The 16,648-nt window shown below is 58.5% G+C and overlaps 1 protein-coding gene across 2 annotated transcripts in view; it reads right to left on the bottom strand.

The window, feature by feature from the left end:
* Positions 1-9,110: 9,110 nt before the first annotated feature.
* MAP2K5 (mitogen-activated protein kinase kinase 5) overlaps positions 9,111-16,648 on the bottom strand; it is a 238,893-nt gene continuing 231,355 nt past the window's right edge. For both annotated transcript variants that reach the window (XM_081134329.1, XM_081134330.1), the window contains one exon: positions 9,111-9,579. In XM_081134329.1, coding sequence (XP_080990455.1) covers positions 9,475-9,579 — 105 coding nt within the window. In that variant the 3' untranslated portion in view covers positions 9,111-9,474. The remainder of the gene's footprint in view (positions 9,580-16,648) is intronic.

Below are 16,648 nucleotides of genomic sequence, written 5' to 3'. Positions count from 1 at the left end.
GCGGAGTCCCGGATCCGCCGGGCTCTCCGGGTGACGGCGCGGCCCCTCCCCGCGCGCGCGCACAGCCGCGCTCCCGGGCTCCCCGCGCTCACACCCGCGGCCCCGCCAGCCCCTCCCGCGCGGCGCCGGGTCTCAGCAGGTGCGGGGCGCTAGGGCCCTGGGCGCGGAGTTAGGTGCCCCGCGTCGCTGCCCCTGAGGCCCCGGCAGGGCCCAGAGTGGAGGCTGGAGCTTGGAGCGCATGGCGCGGCGACGGGCACCGCGCGGTGACAGCCGGAGTGGCAAGGCCAGCGCAGGGCGGGAACGCCTGACAGCTGCGAGCCGGGGCGCCACACCCACCGCCCGAACGGTCCCTTGCGCCTCCCGGGGCCCGCTAGCCCGCGGGCCACGCGCTGCGCCCGCCGCCTCCCCGCAGCCGCTGGCCCGCGCGCCCCAGGTAAGCGGTCGCACACCTGCGCCCTGCGCTCGGCACCTGCGGCCTGCGCTCGCCAAAGGGGCCAGGAGGGAGAAAGGGCTCGGGGCCGCAAAGTTTGCCCCCGAGAACGAAGTGGGGAGGTGCTCCCCTCCCAGGCGCCAGGAGAGGTCCAGGCCAAGGCCGGTGTCGGGGCTACGGGCAGCTCAGGCAGAAGGGTCGCAGGGAGGGTTACCGCACTTTCGGGCCAGGGCGGTGGAGCCTGAGAGTGGCCCTGGGAAGCCAGTAGGGGTACCAGCGGCCGGGGTGGGGGCTGGGGGTAGCCGCTAGGAAGGGGCAGATTCAACTCCCCCCCTGCTTCTGACTGGGATCCGAGGTGTCAGGACAGCTCCAGCCTGGGCAGGGCGGCCTCCTGCCTCCTTCACTCAACAGTGGACTCGGGGACGCTTGTGTGTGTGTGTGTGGGGGGGGGGCACCCCGGAAAAGCCAGCGCCTCGCTGGGAGACTGCTCTCTAGTTGACCGCTGGGCTCCTCTCGAGCTCTCCTGCTAGCTGAGTTTGCCTGCGGTGGGGGTCTGGCCCTCTGACGCTGCAGACACCCCTCGTCATAGTCTCTCTTCCCACAGCTTCGTTCCTCTCCTCCCTCCTCCCTCTGCCCGTGGGTTTCTGTCTTCACCATTCTTCCCCCACAATCCCGTCGGGTCCCCGCGTGCTCCTCTCAATCTCCGTCTCCACTTCGTTCGAATCACCAGTCGCACTCCCTCCCTCTTGGCCCCCACCCGGGCACCTCCTCGCCCTCCCCTCTCCCAAGTAGTATTAAGTGTCCTTAATGGACACGTTAATTAAACTGTAATTAATCATACTGTCCAGCCCAAGTTTGAACAATTACCCTAATCAAACAGAAGTTAATAATGGCAGGGATGGCCTGGGGCGCGGCGGGCCGCCCGGGCAGGGGCGCAGCGGCCACTGCGGTTGCGGACTTTGGCAGCAGCGGCGAGCTTAGCGCGTCCTTGGAACCCGGGCAGCGCAATCAATCTTCCGAGGCCAGCAGCGCCGGTCGCCCTCACCCCGCCCCCTCACTTTCTTTCTCCCTCCTGGTTCCAGGCCCTCTCCCTTCCTGCATTCCAGCCCCTCTGGGGTTCGACTCCCTTCTCCACTTCTCCGCGTGGTTTTTCTCTTCTCCCCTGGCTCGCAGGGGCCCTGGGGGTGCGAGGGGACCACCCAGGCCTCGCCCTCGGAGAGAGGGGGCGGCCAGGCCAGGCCAGGCCTGAGGACTCGTTCCCCACCATCTTCCCCCCTTGGCTAAGGGATCTCTGAAAACTACCCCCAAGTTTGAGGGCTCTGACTTCTCTGAGGAGTTCTTGCTCTTTCGCCTCCCTCGGTTTCCCTCTTTCTCCCTCTTGGGTCTCCCTGCCCTTCTCTTTCCTCCGGAGCCGGCCCCGTCCTTTCTCTCTCAGGCTCTGGACCCTCCGTCTCTCCCAGGCTCTGCCCTGTCCCTAACTCTGCGTTCTCTCTCCCCCTCCCCGCTGAGAAAAACAGGAACCTATTTTCCCTCTCAGAGGCGCCCCCAGACTCCACCTGCTCATCCCGGCTCCCTCCGTCGCCCCCCCATCCCATAATTACAATCCCGTTCGGTAATTATTCTTAGCCTCCTAATGATTTTTTAAAAGGCATCTCAGAATCCGGGGTGGTGGTTGACAACGATCGCGGAGCCAGGACGCCCGGGGCGGGGGGTGGGAGTGGGAAGGGATGGGCAGGGTCCTGCCTGTCCTGCCCGGGCTGCACCGTGAGGGCCAACAACCCCTCCGGGGCCAGCCTCTGGGGCGTCCCCAGCAGCCTGGCCCAGGGGCCCAGGGACTTTTCGGACAAATGTTCCCTCTCAGGGTTCCTGCACTAGGGGCGGGCAGGGTCGCGTTTGCGACTCGGATCAGCACCAAGCTGCGGACAGCTCCCTGCGCCGCCCGCGCACCCGCCCACCCAACTCTCGGACCCAGGTCTGAGCTGAAGGCAAGTGGGGAGAGGCTCGGGAGGCACCGGGGTAGTGGCCTCGGGAGAGCGGGCCTTGGGGTGTGGCCTCGGGGTGCTCTGGACCAGTGTCGGCGCGAACCGCATTTTACAGTTTGCAGCCGGTTCTCACGACCCCGGCAATAAGTAGGTATCATTTATTCCCATTGTACAGGCGGGAAACTGAGGGCCAGGCCGTGGGAGCCCACGCAGGTTCCTCGGCCGATAAAGGACGCAGGCTGATCTCCCAGACCCTAAATACCTCGCCCCCAGGCTGCCGCTGCCGGGGGCCTCTCTTAGCGAAGGGGAGGGGGCAAGGGGAGCCTTCGCCACCACCCTCCCCACGCGCCGTGCGGGGCCAGCAGGCCCGGCCAGGCCACCGGCCCAGGCTCGGCAGCCGGCGCGGGGCGCGCGGGGACCTGCGCTCGGGCTCCGAAAGGCGGGGCGGGGCCCTTCCTCCGAGGGCGCGCGGGGGCCTGCGCAGCCTGCGGGAGTCGGGCCCGGGCTCCCTGACCCCGCGGCTCAGAGTCTCTCCTCCACCCGCCCCGGCGGCGCCCGGGTCCGAGGGCCCGGCTCCGGGTCACGTGCCCGCAGCCCCGCCGGGGCCGCGCCGCCTCCGCGTCCCGGGGTCACTTCCACGCGGCCCCGCGCCCGCGCGCGTTCCGGCTCCGGCTGGGGCTGGGCGACCGCGCCTCCTCCGCGAGCACATATCTTTTACCAGTTGAATTAACGGCAGTTTTCGTCAGTTAATTAGGTTTAATTTACATAATTAGTACAGTATAAAGAGGATTGGGGATAATCATGGGGTACGTAGCGCTTACTGTGTAAACACGTATTCTGAATTAAAAATCAGATGTAATTAAGGCGCGCAGGCCCTGTTTAGGCAGGGTTTTAATTGTAATGAATTTCTAATTAACACTCAATGATTGCCAAATGCAAAGGGCTGTAAAATTTTCTTGTAGTTTTGCTAATTTATTGTTTACTTAATATCTGGATATTAATCCGAGGGCCCGACAGGCCAGGGCCCACGCGGCTGTGGGGCCCGCGAGTGAAGGCAGCCGGGCGAGGCCTGCGGGCCGCCCCAGAGCGAGGCGGGCGGGCTCCGGGGCGCTCGGGGCTCCCGGCGCCTCGCTCGGGGCGCCCAGGGGAGCAGAGGCCCCGAGGGGCCCGGGGCTGAACCGAGGCGCGCTCGGGTTCCAGCTGCCCAGGCGCACGCTCCTCCCAGCGGGCGCTCCCTGCTCCTAGGACATCAAGAGGGAGAAAAGTCTCCGCCAGATCAGTTCTCCTACTGAGCACCTGAGTAACCGGGGACCTCGACTTGGAAATACCTGCGTCTGTAGGATGGATCCACTGATTGGCACTTTGTAGAAGTAAAGGATTGACCAACCCCGAGGCCCAAGAGCCCTGCAGATGAACATCTTTCTTCTGGAGCCCTGAGGGGGCAGCCTGGTTGTGTAGGTCTCTTAAGCCTGGGGGGAAAGGCAGAGCCAGGAGGCCTTGGGACTGGTTTAAGGGTCGTGGGGACAGGCTCTGCCCATCCTGGGGCTCTCTCTGCAGTTGGGGAACAAGTTAGGCTTGGAGGGACTGAGGAGGAAACCAGGACCAGACTTTTTTGCCCTAGCCAGACATAGAAGCCCCCAAGACCTGGGAAAGAGGGTGGGTGAGTAGCTCTGCTGGCCCCAGGACTCCTCCTCCCCCCAAGTCTCTAGTTTGGGTCCCTGCCCCTATCCTAGCTCACCCACCCACCCACCTGCCCACCCAAGCCCTCTCCCCTCCCCCCTTCAGCCCCAGCTTAGCCACAGTCTCTTTCAAAGTCCTCAGCACAGAGGAGGCTCTGTGGGCACCTTGAAATTTCCAAACAACTCAAGGGAACACATGAAGAAGATTCAATGGCACCTAGAAGCTTTTGCCCCACAGAGCAGACTACCTTGACTTCTCTCTTCAGTGCCTGCCTTTCAGAGGCTGCAGAGGCTGCTCCTGGACACTGACTGCACAGAGCCTCCTCTGAGCCTGCCTGTTGGCCTGTACTCCATCCCCTCTGTCTCAGGCTGTTTATTTTCATTATCGGATTGTTCACTGGTTAATATTTCCTGATTAGTTATTCATTTGGGAGTGTTTTCTGTCTCTCCCACTGGGATGTTTTGTTTGCTGTAATATTCCTATGGTCTAGAACAGAGCCTAGCACATAGTAGGTGCTCAACATGGTTGTTGAATGAATGAGTGAACAGCATTTGAGTGTAAGAGCTGTGAGCTGCAGTCCTGGTCCCGGCTGACTTGTGGCCATAGTGACTGAAGGGTGCCCTGGTGTCTAGTGGCCAATCTGGTTCTCCCAGAGTAGAAGGCTCTGTGTTCCCCAGTGACATCTAGGAGGTCTTGGGGTTCCCACCTTCCACGCAGATTCAGGCAAGGCTACTCAGGCAGAGCCCTGAAGCCTTGTTCTCTTAGGAGGTAGGGATGGGTCCTGTCAGGTAGGTGGGGAGGGCTGGAAAGAGAACAGGCTCAGGAGCCAGCAAGACCTGGGTTCGTTCAAATCCCAGTTCTGCTTTGTCTCCAAACCTGCATCTGTAAAGTAGTCATATGGGCCTTATTAGGAACGTCTCAATGATTAAGTGAGGTGCTAAGGGTACAGCACCTAGCCGGGCCAGGGACTAGAGTGAGGTGCCTAGGGTGCAAAATTTAAGGAGGCATTCACTCTCAGGGTTCCGAAAATTCTCCCCCGTCACAGCCCTGCACGAAGCAGATGACAGAGTAGGTGCTCAGCATGCGTGAGGGCCCCCTTCCCTCCAGCCTCAGATCACTTCAGCACAGCCACCTGAACGTTGTTGGCGTCCAGTCTGCCTGCTGGGACAGGACAGCCTGACTCCTCTCAACTGGATGTTTTTAACTAAGTCTGCGGGCGGGAGAGACTTTTTATCCCTTGCAAGTTAATGCAAACTGTTAGGGAGATAAATAAATGACAGAGCTGCCGATGGACTGTTGGGCTCAAAGGAGGGAGATTTGTCTCACTTTAGAAGAAGGACCTGGAGGGCTCAGCCCCATCGACTCGCTCATTGTGCTGTTATCTGCCAGAGAGGTGGTGACACCACAGCAATTAAGACAAACTTTAGTCTATAAGTTCGTGCCTGCAATCTCCCGGCTTCAAAACAAGACAAATGATACCGCCAAGGGAGGAAGCCAAGTCTTTTTCAGACCCTGTCCAAAGTCACAGTGAATATTTGTAGTTGTTCAGCAGAAAATTTGTCATTAGGAGGCCTGGGCTCTGCTGCTCCACCCCCCCACCCCCCCCACCCCCCCACCCCCCCACCGCCCAACCTCGCACCACATTATAATCCATCTCAGTGGCCTGGGCCAGTCCAGGCTGTCTCTGGAGACTCCCCCTGACTCCCACTGAGGGTTCACACCTACTGCCAGCCCCGCCCCACCTGCCTGCACCTTAGTTCATGAGCGTCTCTGGCGGATCAGCCACAAAATTTCTCTCTACCTGAAAGGAGTCAAAACAAAGCCAGGAGGTGCCACTGAAGCTCAGCCCTGCCTCCAAGGGCCGGCTGACCTCCCACACTTCCCTACTGCTCCCCTCAACCCCCACCTTCCCCCCACTTCCCTACTGCTCCCCTCACCCCTGCTAGAGGCCAGTGCCCACGAAGGACCAGGCTCTGGGCTCCATCCTGAGCCAGTTACTGCTTCACCTGCCCGGGGCCCCCGCTAACTCTTCCCCAGGGCACCCCACTGCTGGCCTCTCCGCGAGCCCTTGGGAGCCGCTGGCCCCAGCCTCCCTCCTGCCGCTGGACGGAGCTGCTTCTGGCTGCCTGAAGTGAAAACACCTGACCCTTTGACGTGGCAGTTGGGACCTGGTCAGGGGCAGTCTTGGGAGCCCACCTGGCCCCAGTGTGAACAGTCACGCTGCTGGCTGCCCGGCTGCTGTGAGCTGCGAGCGCTGCCTCCCTTCTTGCCCCTCTGAAGGGTTGCCTGGCGCTGCCTCCCTCGCCCACCCAGGACCTCGGTCCTTGCTCTGCCTCGCCAGCCTCCCTCTGCGATGACTGAGAACAGAGGCTCCCGTCCTGGCAGGGCCCAGACCTAAAGGATGAAGCTCCAGTGGGGAACCTGGGCAGCAGTCAGTGGGGTCGGAAGGCGTCTTGGGGCAGCATGGCAGTCTCTCCGGGCTCCCCCACCCCACGTGGAGGCAGCTGTTCATTCCCAGCCTGTGTGATAGAGGGGCATGCCTGGGACCCCCTGGGGCCTCATGCTGAGCTCATACTTGGCCTTCAGCCCTGAGTGTGCAGAAGTCTGGAAGCACATGCCTCCCCCAAAGATGTGGGTCTGTTCAGCTTGAGCACAAGGCTCAGGCCCTTGGCCTCCAGGCAGGACACCTGTAGCTTCCCTCACTTGGCCACGTTATAGTGACCAGGTTATAGCTCTCAGCTCACCTTTCAGGCCTGACCACCCCCCAGCTGGGTTGGGCCCCAGGTTGGGGGCTCTGGGTCACTGCTCTGGGCCACAAGGACTGTTTAACCCACCTGCCCTCCTGTACCCATTGCCTTTCTAGAGCATCTCCAAAGCCCTGGGATTCTGGAACCCTTATTTCCCAGATGGGAGAACCAAGGGACAGAACCAGGAAGGGATAGTGGGCTGAGTGCTGAGGGGACTCCATGCCTCCAAACCAGGGTGGCACCTGCTTCCCAATGTGACCTGGGGGCCTGAAGGGAGGAGTGGGAATTGGCAGCATGGAGAGAGTGAAGATGGGAAGGGGTGGTGGCATGCAGGGCAGAGGGAAGAGTTCATTCCTGCCTCTCTCTGTTCCAGGTCTCAGCCTACTCATGGTCCCTGAAGGCAAGGTCAGCTTTGCCTTGGGGCTGCCGAGGGTGACTGGAGGGATCACTGAGCCTAAACAGGCCAAAGAAGGCTCTGCCTTCCAGCCAGAGGGATCTGTACACAATCCCTCAGGGGTCACACAGTTCCCCATCTTCCAAAGATTTCAGAGGGAAATGTAGACTTTGAGGGGCTGCCCCAAAGCAGGGGCTCTTGACCTGGGCTCCATGATCCCTAGCTGTGAATAAAACTGTGTGTGTGTGTATTGGGTGCATGTTGTTCTGGGGCGAGGCTGTCACTCCTGTGGGATGCTTATGGGGGTCCATGGCCCCAAGGGGTGAGCACTCCTGCTGCAGAACATCAGGGCTGGGAGGGGCTCTGGCACTCAGGGAGACGAAGCCCTGCATTTACTGATGAGGAAACCAAGGTCCAGGTGGAGATATGCTCTGTCTGAGGTCAACCTGGAAGCTGGTGTCCCGCCCAGGGCTTCGAGGTGCCTCCAGAGCAGTGCTTCACAACACCGTTAGGGCTTGGCCTGGATGTCCAGAGGAAGCAGCTCCCCAGGCCCCATTCCCAAAGGTATATCTTTGCACAGCAGAGTTTGCATGCACACTCTGTGTGAGGTGAAGGATGGGGCACGTGTGTGTGCTCACGCACATAAGTGTCTGAGGAGCTGACTTCTGCAGCTGTGGTTAAAGGTGGGGTTCTGAGTTCCAAACTGTGCTTTGCTACTGGCTGAGTGACCTTGGGCAAGTCTCTTGGCTTCTCTGTGATTCAGTTTCTGCATCTGTAATGGGCAGAATACCACCACCTACCTCACCAGCTGGTTGTGAAGATTAAAGGAGTTGATAGCAAACTCTCAGCACAGCACTGGCATGGACCTGCTCCTTTTCCCCACCACCCCTGGCTTGGGATTTGGGGATGACAGGCTAGCTGTCATTTTAACTGGCTCCCTCTAGCAGCGGTGTGGAGCGCAGGCTGCGGGGTGGGGGGCGCGGCAGGGTGGAAAGGGCCGGCTAGGAGGCTGTTGCCTTGGTGGTCCGGGTGTGGGACCTTGGATGAGGCCAGGAAGTGGTGAAATGAATACATTTGAAGGTGAAGACGCAGACTTCCAGGTGGGCTAGAAGTGGCTGTGAGAGAGAGAGGAGCCGGGGCCAATCCCAGGAGGTAGCCTGGGCCCGAGGAAGGAGATGAGAAGGTGCTGGAGGTGCCGGTGTGTGTGGCATCAGTAGTTTCTGGGTGGGCTGGATGCCACTCAGACCTCCAAGGAAAAACCCGAGCCTCTCTGAGCCTCAGTTCCTCGTCTATAAAATGGGGTAACGACACTTACCTGGCAGGTGGTTGAGAAGATCACCTGAGGATGGCTGTGAGTGGCCTGAGGTGAGTGAGGTTCACAGGGTGGGGGGCCAAGGGCAGTGGGAGGCAGCTTGCTGGAATGGGGCCGGTGGTGGGGAAGGTGGGGGAAGGGCCTTTCAGAAGCCCCGGGGCCTCTTCCCAACTCCTGAGCTCCTGCTCCCCCAGCCCCACACCCCACGGTCAAGTCACTGTGTTGGATGGAGCCTCTGTTGCTGTTGGGACAGCCCAGCCTTCACACGTGGGACAAACCCGAGTCAGGCAAGGAGCACGTGTCAGGGGTCTGAAACCCCGTCTTTACTGCTGCTCAGCTACGCCTTGCCAGGGACTTGGTTCAAGGACCTCCATGCCTTGGGCTTGGGTCTGTCGGTGGTCTGGGCTGTGGGCCTCATCCCAGAATGTCGGGAAGCATTGGGCGCTTGTAGGTGCCCGGGGAAGGGCAGCTCCAGGCCCCCTGCGGCAGTGGGAGCCCCCGCCCCGCCCCAGCCTTGCATGGGTAACAGACACCCTGAACAGTACACTCCTCATGGGGAAGGCAGTCACAAAGCAGTAACACTTTTATTCCCATCAGTGATGCTGATGGCGCTTGACCCTTTCCAAATAAAAATGTTAGGAAAAAGGAAGAGGGGTGGGGGCACAGGAGCCTCTATTCTCAACGCCTCCACCCCTCTACCCTTCCCTCAGTCAGTGCCTCCAGACCGGAGGGGGCAGGGCTTCACCCCGGCCAGGGCTGGCCAGTGACGGCTCCCCAGGCAAGGGCACTGCTGGCAGAGTTGAAGGTGAGAGCAGGGAAGCTCGGGCCCAGCAAAGCTCTTCTGCTGCAGACAGCAACTGGGAAGGGGCGTGACAGGTGGGGTTTCCCCTGGGAGACCAGTCCTGGGCTTTCAGCACCCCTCTGAGGCCTCAGGGGGGCCCCTGCTGGCTCCGCCTCTCCTCCAGTGCCCTGCACACCCACATGGACACCACGGTGGCGTTTCCATCGTTGAACTGCATGATGAACGGGTGGCCCTGCGGAAAAGAGGAGCAGGCTGTGACAGAATCCCAGACTCCGTACTTCATTATGCTTGCCCAGGCCCGTTCTCAGCCTGGACCTTCTTTCTTCTCCCCTACAGCCCTGAGAGGCTCCGAGGGCAGCGAGCAACCCCACTTCACAGCTGGGTGAGTGAGGCGCAAGGCAGAGCAGCGACATGCCCGTCCCAGCACACCTCGGACTCCGCCTGGAGCTTGGTTACCCGCTCCTGAAATTCCAACCAGCCTGAAGCTCCCCACAGGTGAGGCCTGTCTGGACTCCACACTGCTGGCCCTTCCTCGGCCCAGCATCACTCCAGCAGCTGTGGCCACGCCTGGCTCCCGAGCTGCCAGCGTCAGCCCGGCTGCTGCCCGGAGGCCCCGGAACCACTCGTCAGAGGCTATGTTAATCCTTCCAGTTCTCTGCCTAAACCTCTATGAATAGGTCACAGTCCATGAGTGGAGGGAAGGCAGGGGTGTCAGAGGGAGAGGGATGTGCTGGTGTGTGCAGATGTGTGGCTCCTGGTGGGAAGCTGGGGGCTGGATTTTGGCAGGGCGAACACTGTCTCCAAGGCCTGCCTTGGCTCTAACCTACTTTGCCCACAGGCAGGCTGGGTTATATTTAGCCAGCACCCTCCCTGCTGCCCTAAAGAATCAAGGTTCACACCCACAATCTCAGGGCCTCCTAGGAGTTCCCAGGGAAGGCCAGAAAGCCAGAAAAAAAACAAGGCCAGCCACAGGGTTACCCTGGCCACAGGTCAAAGGTAAAAGGAAATCAGAAAAGCCTTCTCTCCCCTCTTCCTCAGCAGTGGCTTCTCTGCTAAGGAATGCACACCTGGCAGCTCCGCCCTCCCTCCCCACCTACCAAAGTGGTAGCCTAATGCCCAAGAAGCCAGCGTGGGTAAGCAGAGAGAAGTGGGCCTCCCTGTGCCTTTCACTCCCCCAGCTCCTTCCCCCTCTTCCAGACTTCCAGCTCCAGCTGCCCTGCTCCCTTCCTGCTTTCTGCGCCCTTCCTGGGCCTCTTCCTGCCCTGAGCTGGGCTCTCAGGGGCAGCTTTCCCAATCCACGCCAGTCTTGACCTGCAGGCATGGGGGACGGCCAGCCACTGGCCACATGCTCGAAGCTCCGAGAAGCTTCCAAATGAGCTTATTATGTGGTTGTGAGGGATGTGGGCCCAGGGCTCGGATGGCCCAGATGCCCAGACACCAGGCCACGGGAGGGGAAGGGGCTGCTTGGTAAGACCTGAGATGTCTTCAACAGGAAGGAAGGAAGCCCAGGCTTCCTCACCCTGGGCTGACACTGTGACCCTTTACCCAGCCCAATTCAGGCAAGGAAAACCAACCCTGGAGAACCCTGCATGGTCTGGTCTAGCTCAGAGGTACATAGAACCTGTCAGAGGTGCGGGCAGGAGAAAAATCAGCTTGAGGGTGCTGGGGGCACCCAGCCCAAGGCAGGGACTCACTGAGGCCTTCTATGATCTGCCCAAGGCACTCTGTGGGGGATCCCAACATACCTGCAGGACCCCAAGGGAGCAGGCCCCTGGTTCAGACTCCTGCTGGGGAGGGGAGGTGGTGGAGATGAGGCTCGGTGGGTGTCCCACAGGAAGCAGGTGGGGAGGCTGAGGCAGGAGAGGCCCAGAAGGGACTCTATTTTGGCTTCCACATGTCCCCTCCCTCATATCTGTGCCCAACCTATACCTGCCTTCCTAAATTGCTGCCTAGATAGAGAGGATTCTTCCCGAAGTCAGATCATGTGCATTTCCTTTTCAGGAGGCGCAGGAGAGGCGGGAGAGGCGACCTTGTGCCCTTGTGAAGAACAAAGGGAGAAGCTGTGCTCAGGAGCCCACGGGCCCCTCCCACCAAGCCTGGGGTAGCGGTGTCACTTTCCCAGAATGCCCGGTGACTTTGGGGCCCATATGCTCCATCTCTGTTATCATCTGTTCGGAACAAGCAGAGCGGAACTGCGGGAGGGAGAGAGGAGGCATTCCTCCAGTTGGGAAGGCTGATGGCCGCGCTGCAGGGGAGCATTTTGCCCAAGTGCCCTAGGAGGCAGAGGAGGGAGGAGAGAGGAAGGAGAGAGGGTGGGCATCCAAGGCTCCAGTGGAGACCCTGCCCCTTTCCTGCCCCTCTAGGCTGGGAGGTGACTCCCATCTCCTGCTTTACACCACCTTGCAAGGGAGTGATCTGGACGAGTGGTCTGTCCCCAGCTATTGTTGACTAGTTTGAAAGGGATGAGAGGGAGAACCACAGAGGGAGACAAGAGAGGAGAGAGATAGTCAGACAGACATGGAGGGGAGGCCCCAGCATCTCCAGGCACCCAGGGAGGTAACGTGAATTTGGGAGCTGCTGGCAGCGTGGGCCACCATGTGACGGAACATACGAGAAGCCAGCGTGCAGGGAGTGGGGGCAGACACAGCTGCTCGAGGGAAGCAGAGCAGGCAGAGGGTGTTGGAGCCCAGGGGCCATGGTACCCAGCGGGGCAGCATCTCTGCCTGCAGGGTCCACGAGCACCTCGCAGTCTGGGGTAGAGGCACCCAGGTCACATGGGTGGGCACCTCACAGACGAGGAAATGGTTGACCTGCCTGGGCTCCCTAAGCTGGGACTGGATAGGAAGTCTCTGTAACCAAACCCACAGCCAGGCTCTCCCTGGGCTGACCTGGGTGGCAGAGTGGGGGGAATCAATATCCAACTGCAGTTTCCCCTCACCTTATTTCCACCACGTGATGCTGACCTGACCAGAGGTGGGACCAGGGTGCAGGCTTTGACCCTGGTCAGTCCCAGGTCCTGACCTCTGTCGGCGCCATCCTGTGGACACACTGGGAGGGTGCTCTGTGATGGTGGAGGGTCACTCTGACTCAACTCTCCCTCCTCCCATCCGCCCAGCGTGAGGAGCAGGGAAAGTACACCACCACCCATTGTGCAGGACAGGAAACAGCGGGGAGGTGAAGTGACGAGGTTAAGTGCTGGGGCCGAGTTCAGATTTCTGGTTTCTACTCTGGTACATTCTCAGGGCCAGCTGCGTCCCCCGTGACCCTGGCAGGTATGTTCTCCACTCCCTCCCTGAGTCTGCCTGATGTACCTCCAGCTCTGACACAAGATGCAATGATTCCTCATGAGTTTAATGAGCAAACAAACAAGACCTGGTGGACAATCCTGTGGAAATCATGAAATCACTCGGCCACCTTGAAGTGCCTGAGTTCCCTGGTGGCTCCAGACCGCCGCAGCGGACGCCGGCAAGCCAGATGCTATAGGAGTCCCAGCAAGGCCAATGCCTGGAGGTAGATGGAAATGGCTCAGCGAGTAACACTCATACTGAGGCAGCACCAGGCATACTGAGAGTGCTGTGGGCCAAGCATTTGCCGAAGGCTTTGTCCTGATTTTCCCACTGAACCCCACACTCACACTAGAGGTGCACACAGTTATGCATCTCCATCACCAGATAAGAAATAGGCACTCAGGGACCCATCTGAGGTGAGCGAAGCAAATGGCTGGGCTAGACTCAAGTCTCCTGACTCCAAATGCCATGCATAGGACCACGTGTTCACCTGCACCTGGGACCAGAGAGCTGACCTCGCAGGCCCCTCTCTGGAGTGTCTGAGGCCCTCGGAAGGCTCTGGCCCACTGCAGCACTTGGGTGAGATGTACATCCCTCCCAGGCACAGGAAGCCAGCTATGGACAAGCTCTCAGCCCCATCATGCTGCAAGGAGCAGTGGGAGTGTGGAGTGGTCACCTCCCTGGAGCCAGCACATCCAGGCGACTGCCCCAGACACCTAGGCCTCTGCCCTCCATAGTGTGTGCTAGCGGCCACTCTGCAGAGGCTGGCAGGGCGCGTGCCAGGCCTGAGCTGCTGAATGATCTCGCTGGCTTCATCTCCAGGCAGTGGGAGCCACTCTCATTTCACTGATTCTCTCAGGGCCAATTGCAACAATTAAATCGGTGTGGGCTGAAGTATTATGGTCCACAAACTTCGCCACAGAAGATGGAGACATAATGAAGGGAAAAGGGTGGGACTGTAAGAGTCGGGATGGATCCAAAAGTGGGACGCGGTGGGGAGGGAGACAGGGAGGGAGAGAGAGACAACAGCAACCAAAGACAGCTGGTGTCACCTGGTGCGGCGCCCCTGCCAGTGGGGCTGAGAAGCAAACCGTGCCAGCTCAATGGAGGGTGCTGGTGAAGACCCAACAACTCAGGAAGAGGAGCTGCAGTTGCCCAGGACACTCTCCTTCCTCTGGGTATGGTGTCCAGTGTCTCACTACAGTCTCACTCTTTCATGCAATAACGTCCCGAATTTTTGCCCACCCATTTCACTGTGATGAGATGCCTTCCTGATGACTGACAACAGGACCCTCCAGACCCTCCCATGTGGGCGCACTCTACCTGTCCACGACAGAGGCAGGGACGGGAGGGTCACTGTGCCCACGATGCAGGCAGGAATGGGCTACGCGCCTGCTGTGGTGGATACATGCTGCCTGAGGCTCAGGTGTCTGGACTCCTGGCCCAGTGCTCATTCACTGACACCTCACTCTCTGCTCTCAGTTGGTTTTTGAGTTTCTTCCCAAATAGGAATTAACTATTTGGGGTCTCCACACTTCTTCCGTCATATAACTTCCTAAAGAACACCATGCATTTGAGCCACCTAATAACTTGCTGCTGTGGCTGCAAGGCCTGGCGCGTGGCAGGCCCTCCAGCAGTCCTGTGGCACGACAGAGTTACCTGTATATTCTGTACATCTGCACCGCTGTGTGCCTGCTGGCTGCCTTGTATCTGCACATGACTTTGTACCCTTAGCACCCCCATTCATACACAAAAGAAGCTGAGGTGCCAAGAAACTGACACAGGGCAAGGTCCCAGAGCTATAAAGTGGCACAGTCAGGGTCTGATCCAGGACTCTCTTCTAAGGACACCAATGACTATGCTCTCTGAGGTTGGGAACAGTGAGTGTTCAAGTTCTACTTCTTAAAAAGAGTATCTTGTACATTACAGGTGCTCAACAAGTACTTTTTAACTTATAAATTGAAGCTAGGGTGGCAAGAAGGCATCTGTGTGTCCTCCCAGTTCAAGTTCATATGGGTCAGGCACCTCTAATCAAACAATTATATTTAACACTCAGCAACTCTATTAAGTATTAAAATTATTCCCACTTTACAGATGAGGAAAGTAAAGCACAAAAAAGATTATGGAACCTGCCCAAGGCCACGATGCTTGACCATGCTCAAGCCCTCAGTCACTATGCTGCCCTTTCTCCTCAGTGCCAGGCCCATGGGATGGCAGGGCCCACCCTGCAGGACAGCCTGCCCTCAGAGCACAGGCTGGATGGTCTATGTGGTAAGCCCAGCATCCCTGGTTCTCCATTCTTTCTCTTTGGGTTTAGACGCAAGAGAAGGAGGAAAACGAAGGCCCACGGCCTGAAAGAAATTTTCCTGAGCTACAGAGACCAGACCCTGGAGGTAAGAGCAGAAAGAGCAACTATAACAGGAGATGCCCAGCAGAAGACCTCACCCTTAACATAAGATTTACCTCTACGGAGCCTTTCCTCCTATCACCTTCCAACAAATTCCACCTCTCTCAGAACTGTGCAAACACTGTGTTGACCTCCTGAGAGCACACACTGATGCTGCCCCATGTCTTCACCATTTGAGCCCACCTTATCCTAACACTAGACTGGAAGCCCCTTGAATGGTAATCACGTATCAGCTGCCAAGAAAAGTTAGTTGGACTGACTGGTAAGTGACAGCGCTTCCCCAGGAGCCTGATGCTGGTGGGGGTGGGCAGGCCTAGGGAGAAAGCGCCACAAGCTGAGGCTGCTCTAGACTCCTGGGGGCCTCTCTGGACCACAGGGCTCTCCTCCCTCAGGGTAAGCCCTAGGCCACCAGCACCTCCTCTCCCACCCTGGACTCTGTATGGGAAAGAATGCCAGGCACCCATAAGCCTGTTTTAAGAAGTCAGGCCTGGCCCAGGTACACTCCAGCCAAGTCCAAAACGAGTGAGGAGTCCAACATGCTGCTATGGCGAGCCTGCAGGGGCAGTGCCTGCAAGAGGTGACCCGAGGCTGCAGGGGCCCATGTCAACACACTGCCCATCACCACGTTTCCTGGCTGGGCCTGCGAGCCTTGTTTGAAGGCTCTGCACGTCCCTTTGCGACCCCAGTCCTAGTGGTAGGGGTAACAGTCCCTCCTCAGCAATAAGAGGAAGTAGGATCAGGTGGGACCTCAGAGACCTGTGGAGTCAGAGGGGCTGAGGTGGGTGGGGGCTTCTACAAATGTTTGACTCAAATTGTTAAGAAATATTTTTAACTGTATTTGTACTAACCTAATTAAAAGATAATATAAACATCCATCTATGTTCAACTTAAAATGTTGAAGTCTCATGGATGACTTTATAAAGAAGTATCTAGGATAAATACTGACACATTCATGATAAAAAAAGTCCACTTTTTTTCTATGTTAATATTGATTTTCTACATTAATTTTACATAATAAAAAGTGCTTCACAGCCAAAGGTTCACAACTACCTATCTAATGCCTATTTGCCCAGGAGAGAACTTCAGATTAGAGAAGTTAAATGACTTAAGGAAGGATGCACAGATGTCCATTGTCTGCTAAACTGCTGACAAGTGGCAGGGCAGCGAGCAGCCTTTATAGTATGAATCACACGAGCAAATAAGCCATAATCATCCCCAGGGTTGACTCTTCCTTCCAGGCTCATCACCAGGGGGAGTTAGGGAAGGAGGTGGCTGGGACTGAGGTTGGAGGGGAGCCCCCATGAGTGACTCAGCAGGGAGGGCATCTCAATAAAAATTCTTCTCTCTGCCCCTCTGTGGGGTGATGCAAGGAGCCTGCACACCTTCTCTCGCCATCCCCAGTTGGGAGGGCTTGGGAAGGGCCACAGCTGCCTCACCTATAGGAGATTATACAGGACGAGCCTCCATTCTCCTGGTGTCATCTTTCTACATGGAAGGACTTCTGTTATCACACTCCTGAGCCCTGCCCTGGGAAGATGGCAACACTGGGAGGAAGGACTGAGCAGGCTGGGTTGGGGGTGTCCTGCCCGCAGGGAGGGCACGTTCTG

This window comes from Miniopterus schreibersii (assembly GCF_964146895.1).
Source record: "Miniopterus schreibersii genome assembly, chromosome: 1".
Lineage (NCBI taxonomy): Eukaryota > Metazoa > Chordata > Mammalia > Chiroptera > Miniopteridae > Miniopterus > Miniopterus schreibersii.
This window is presented reverse-complemented; position numbering and strand designations above follow the sequence as displayed.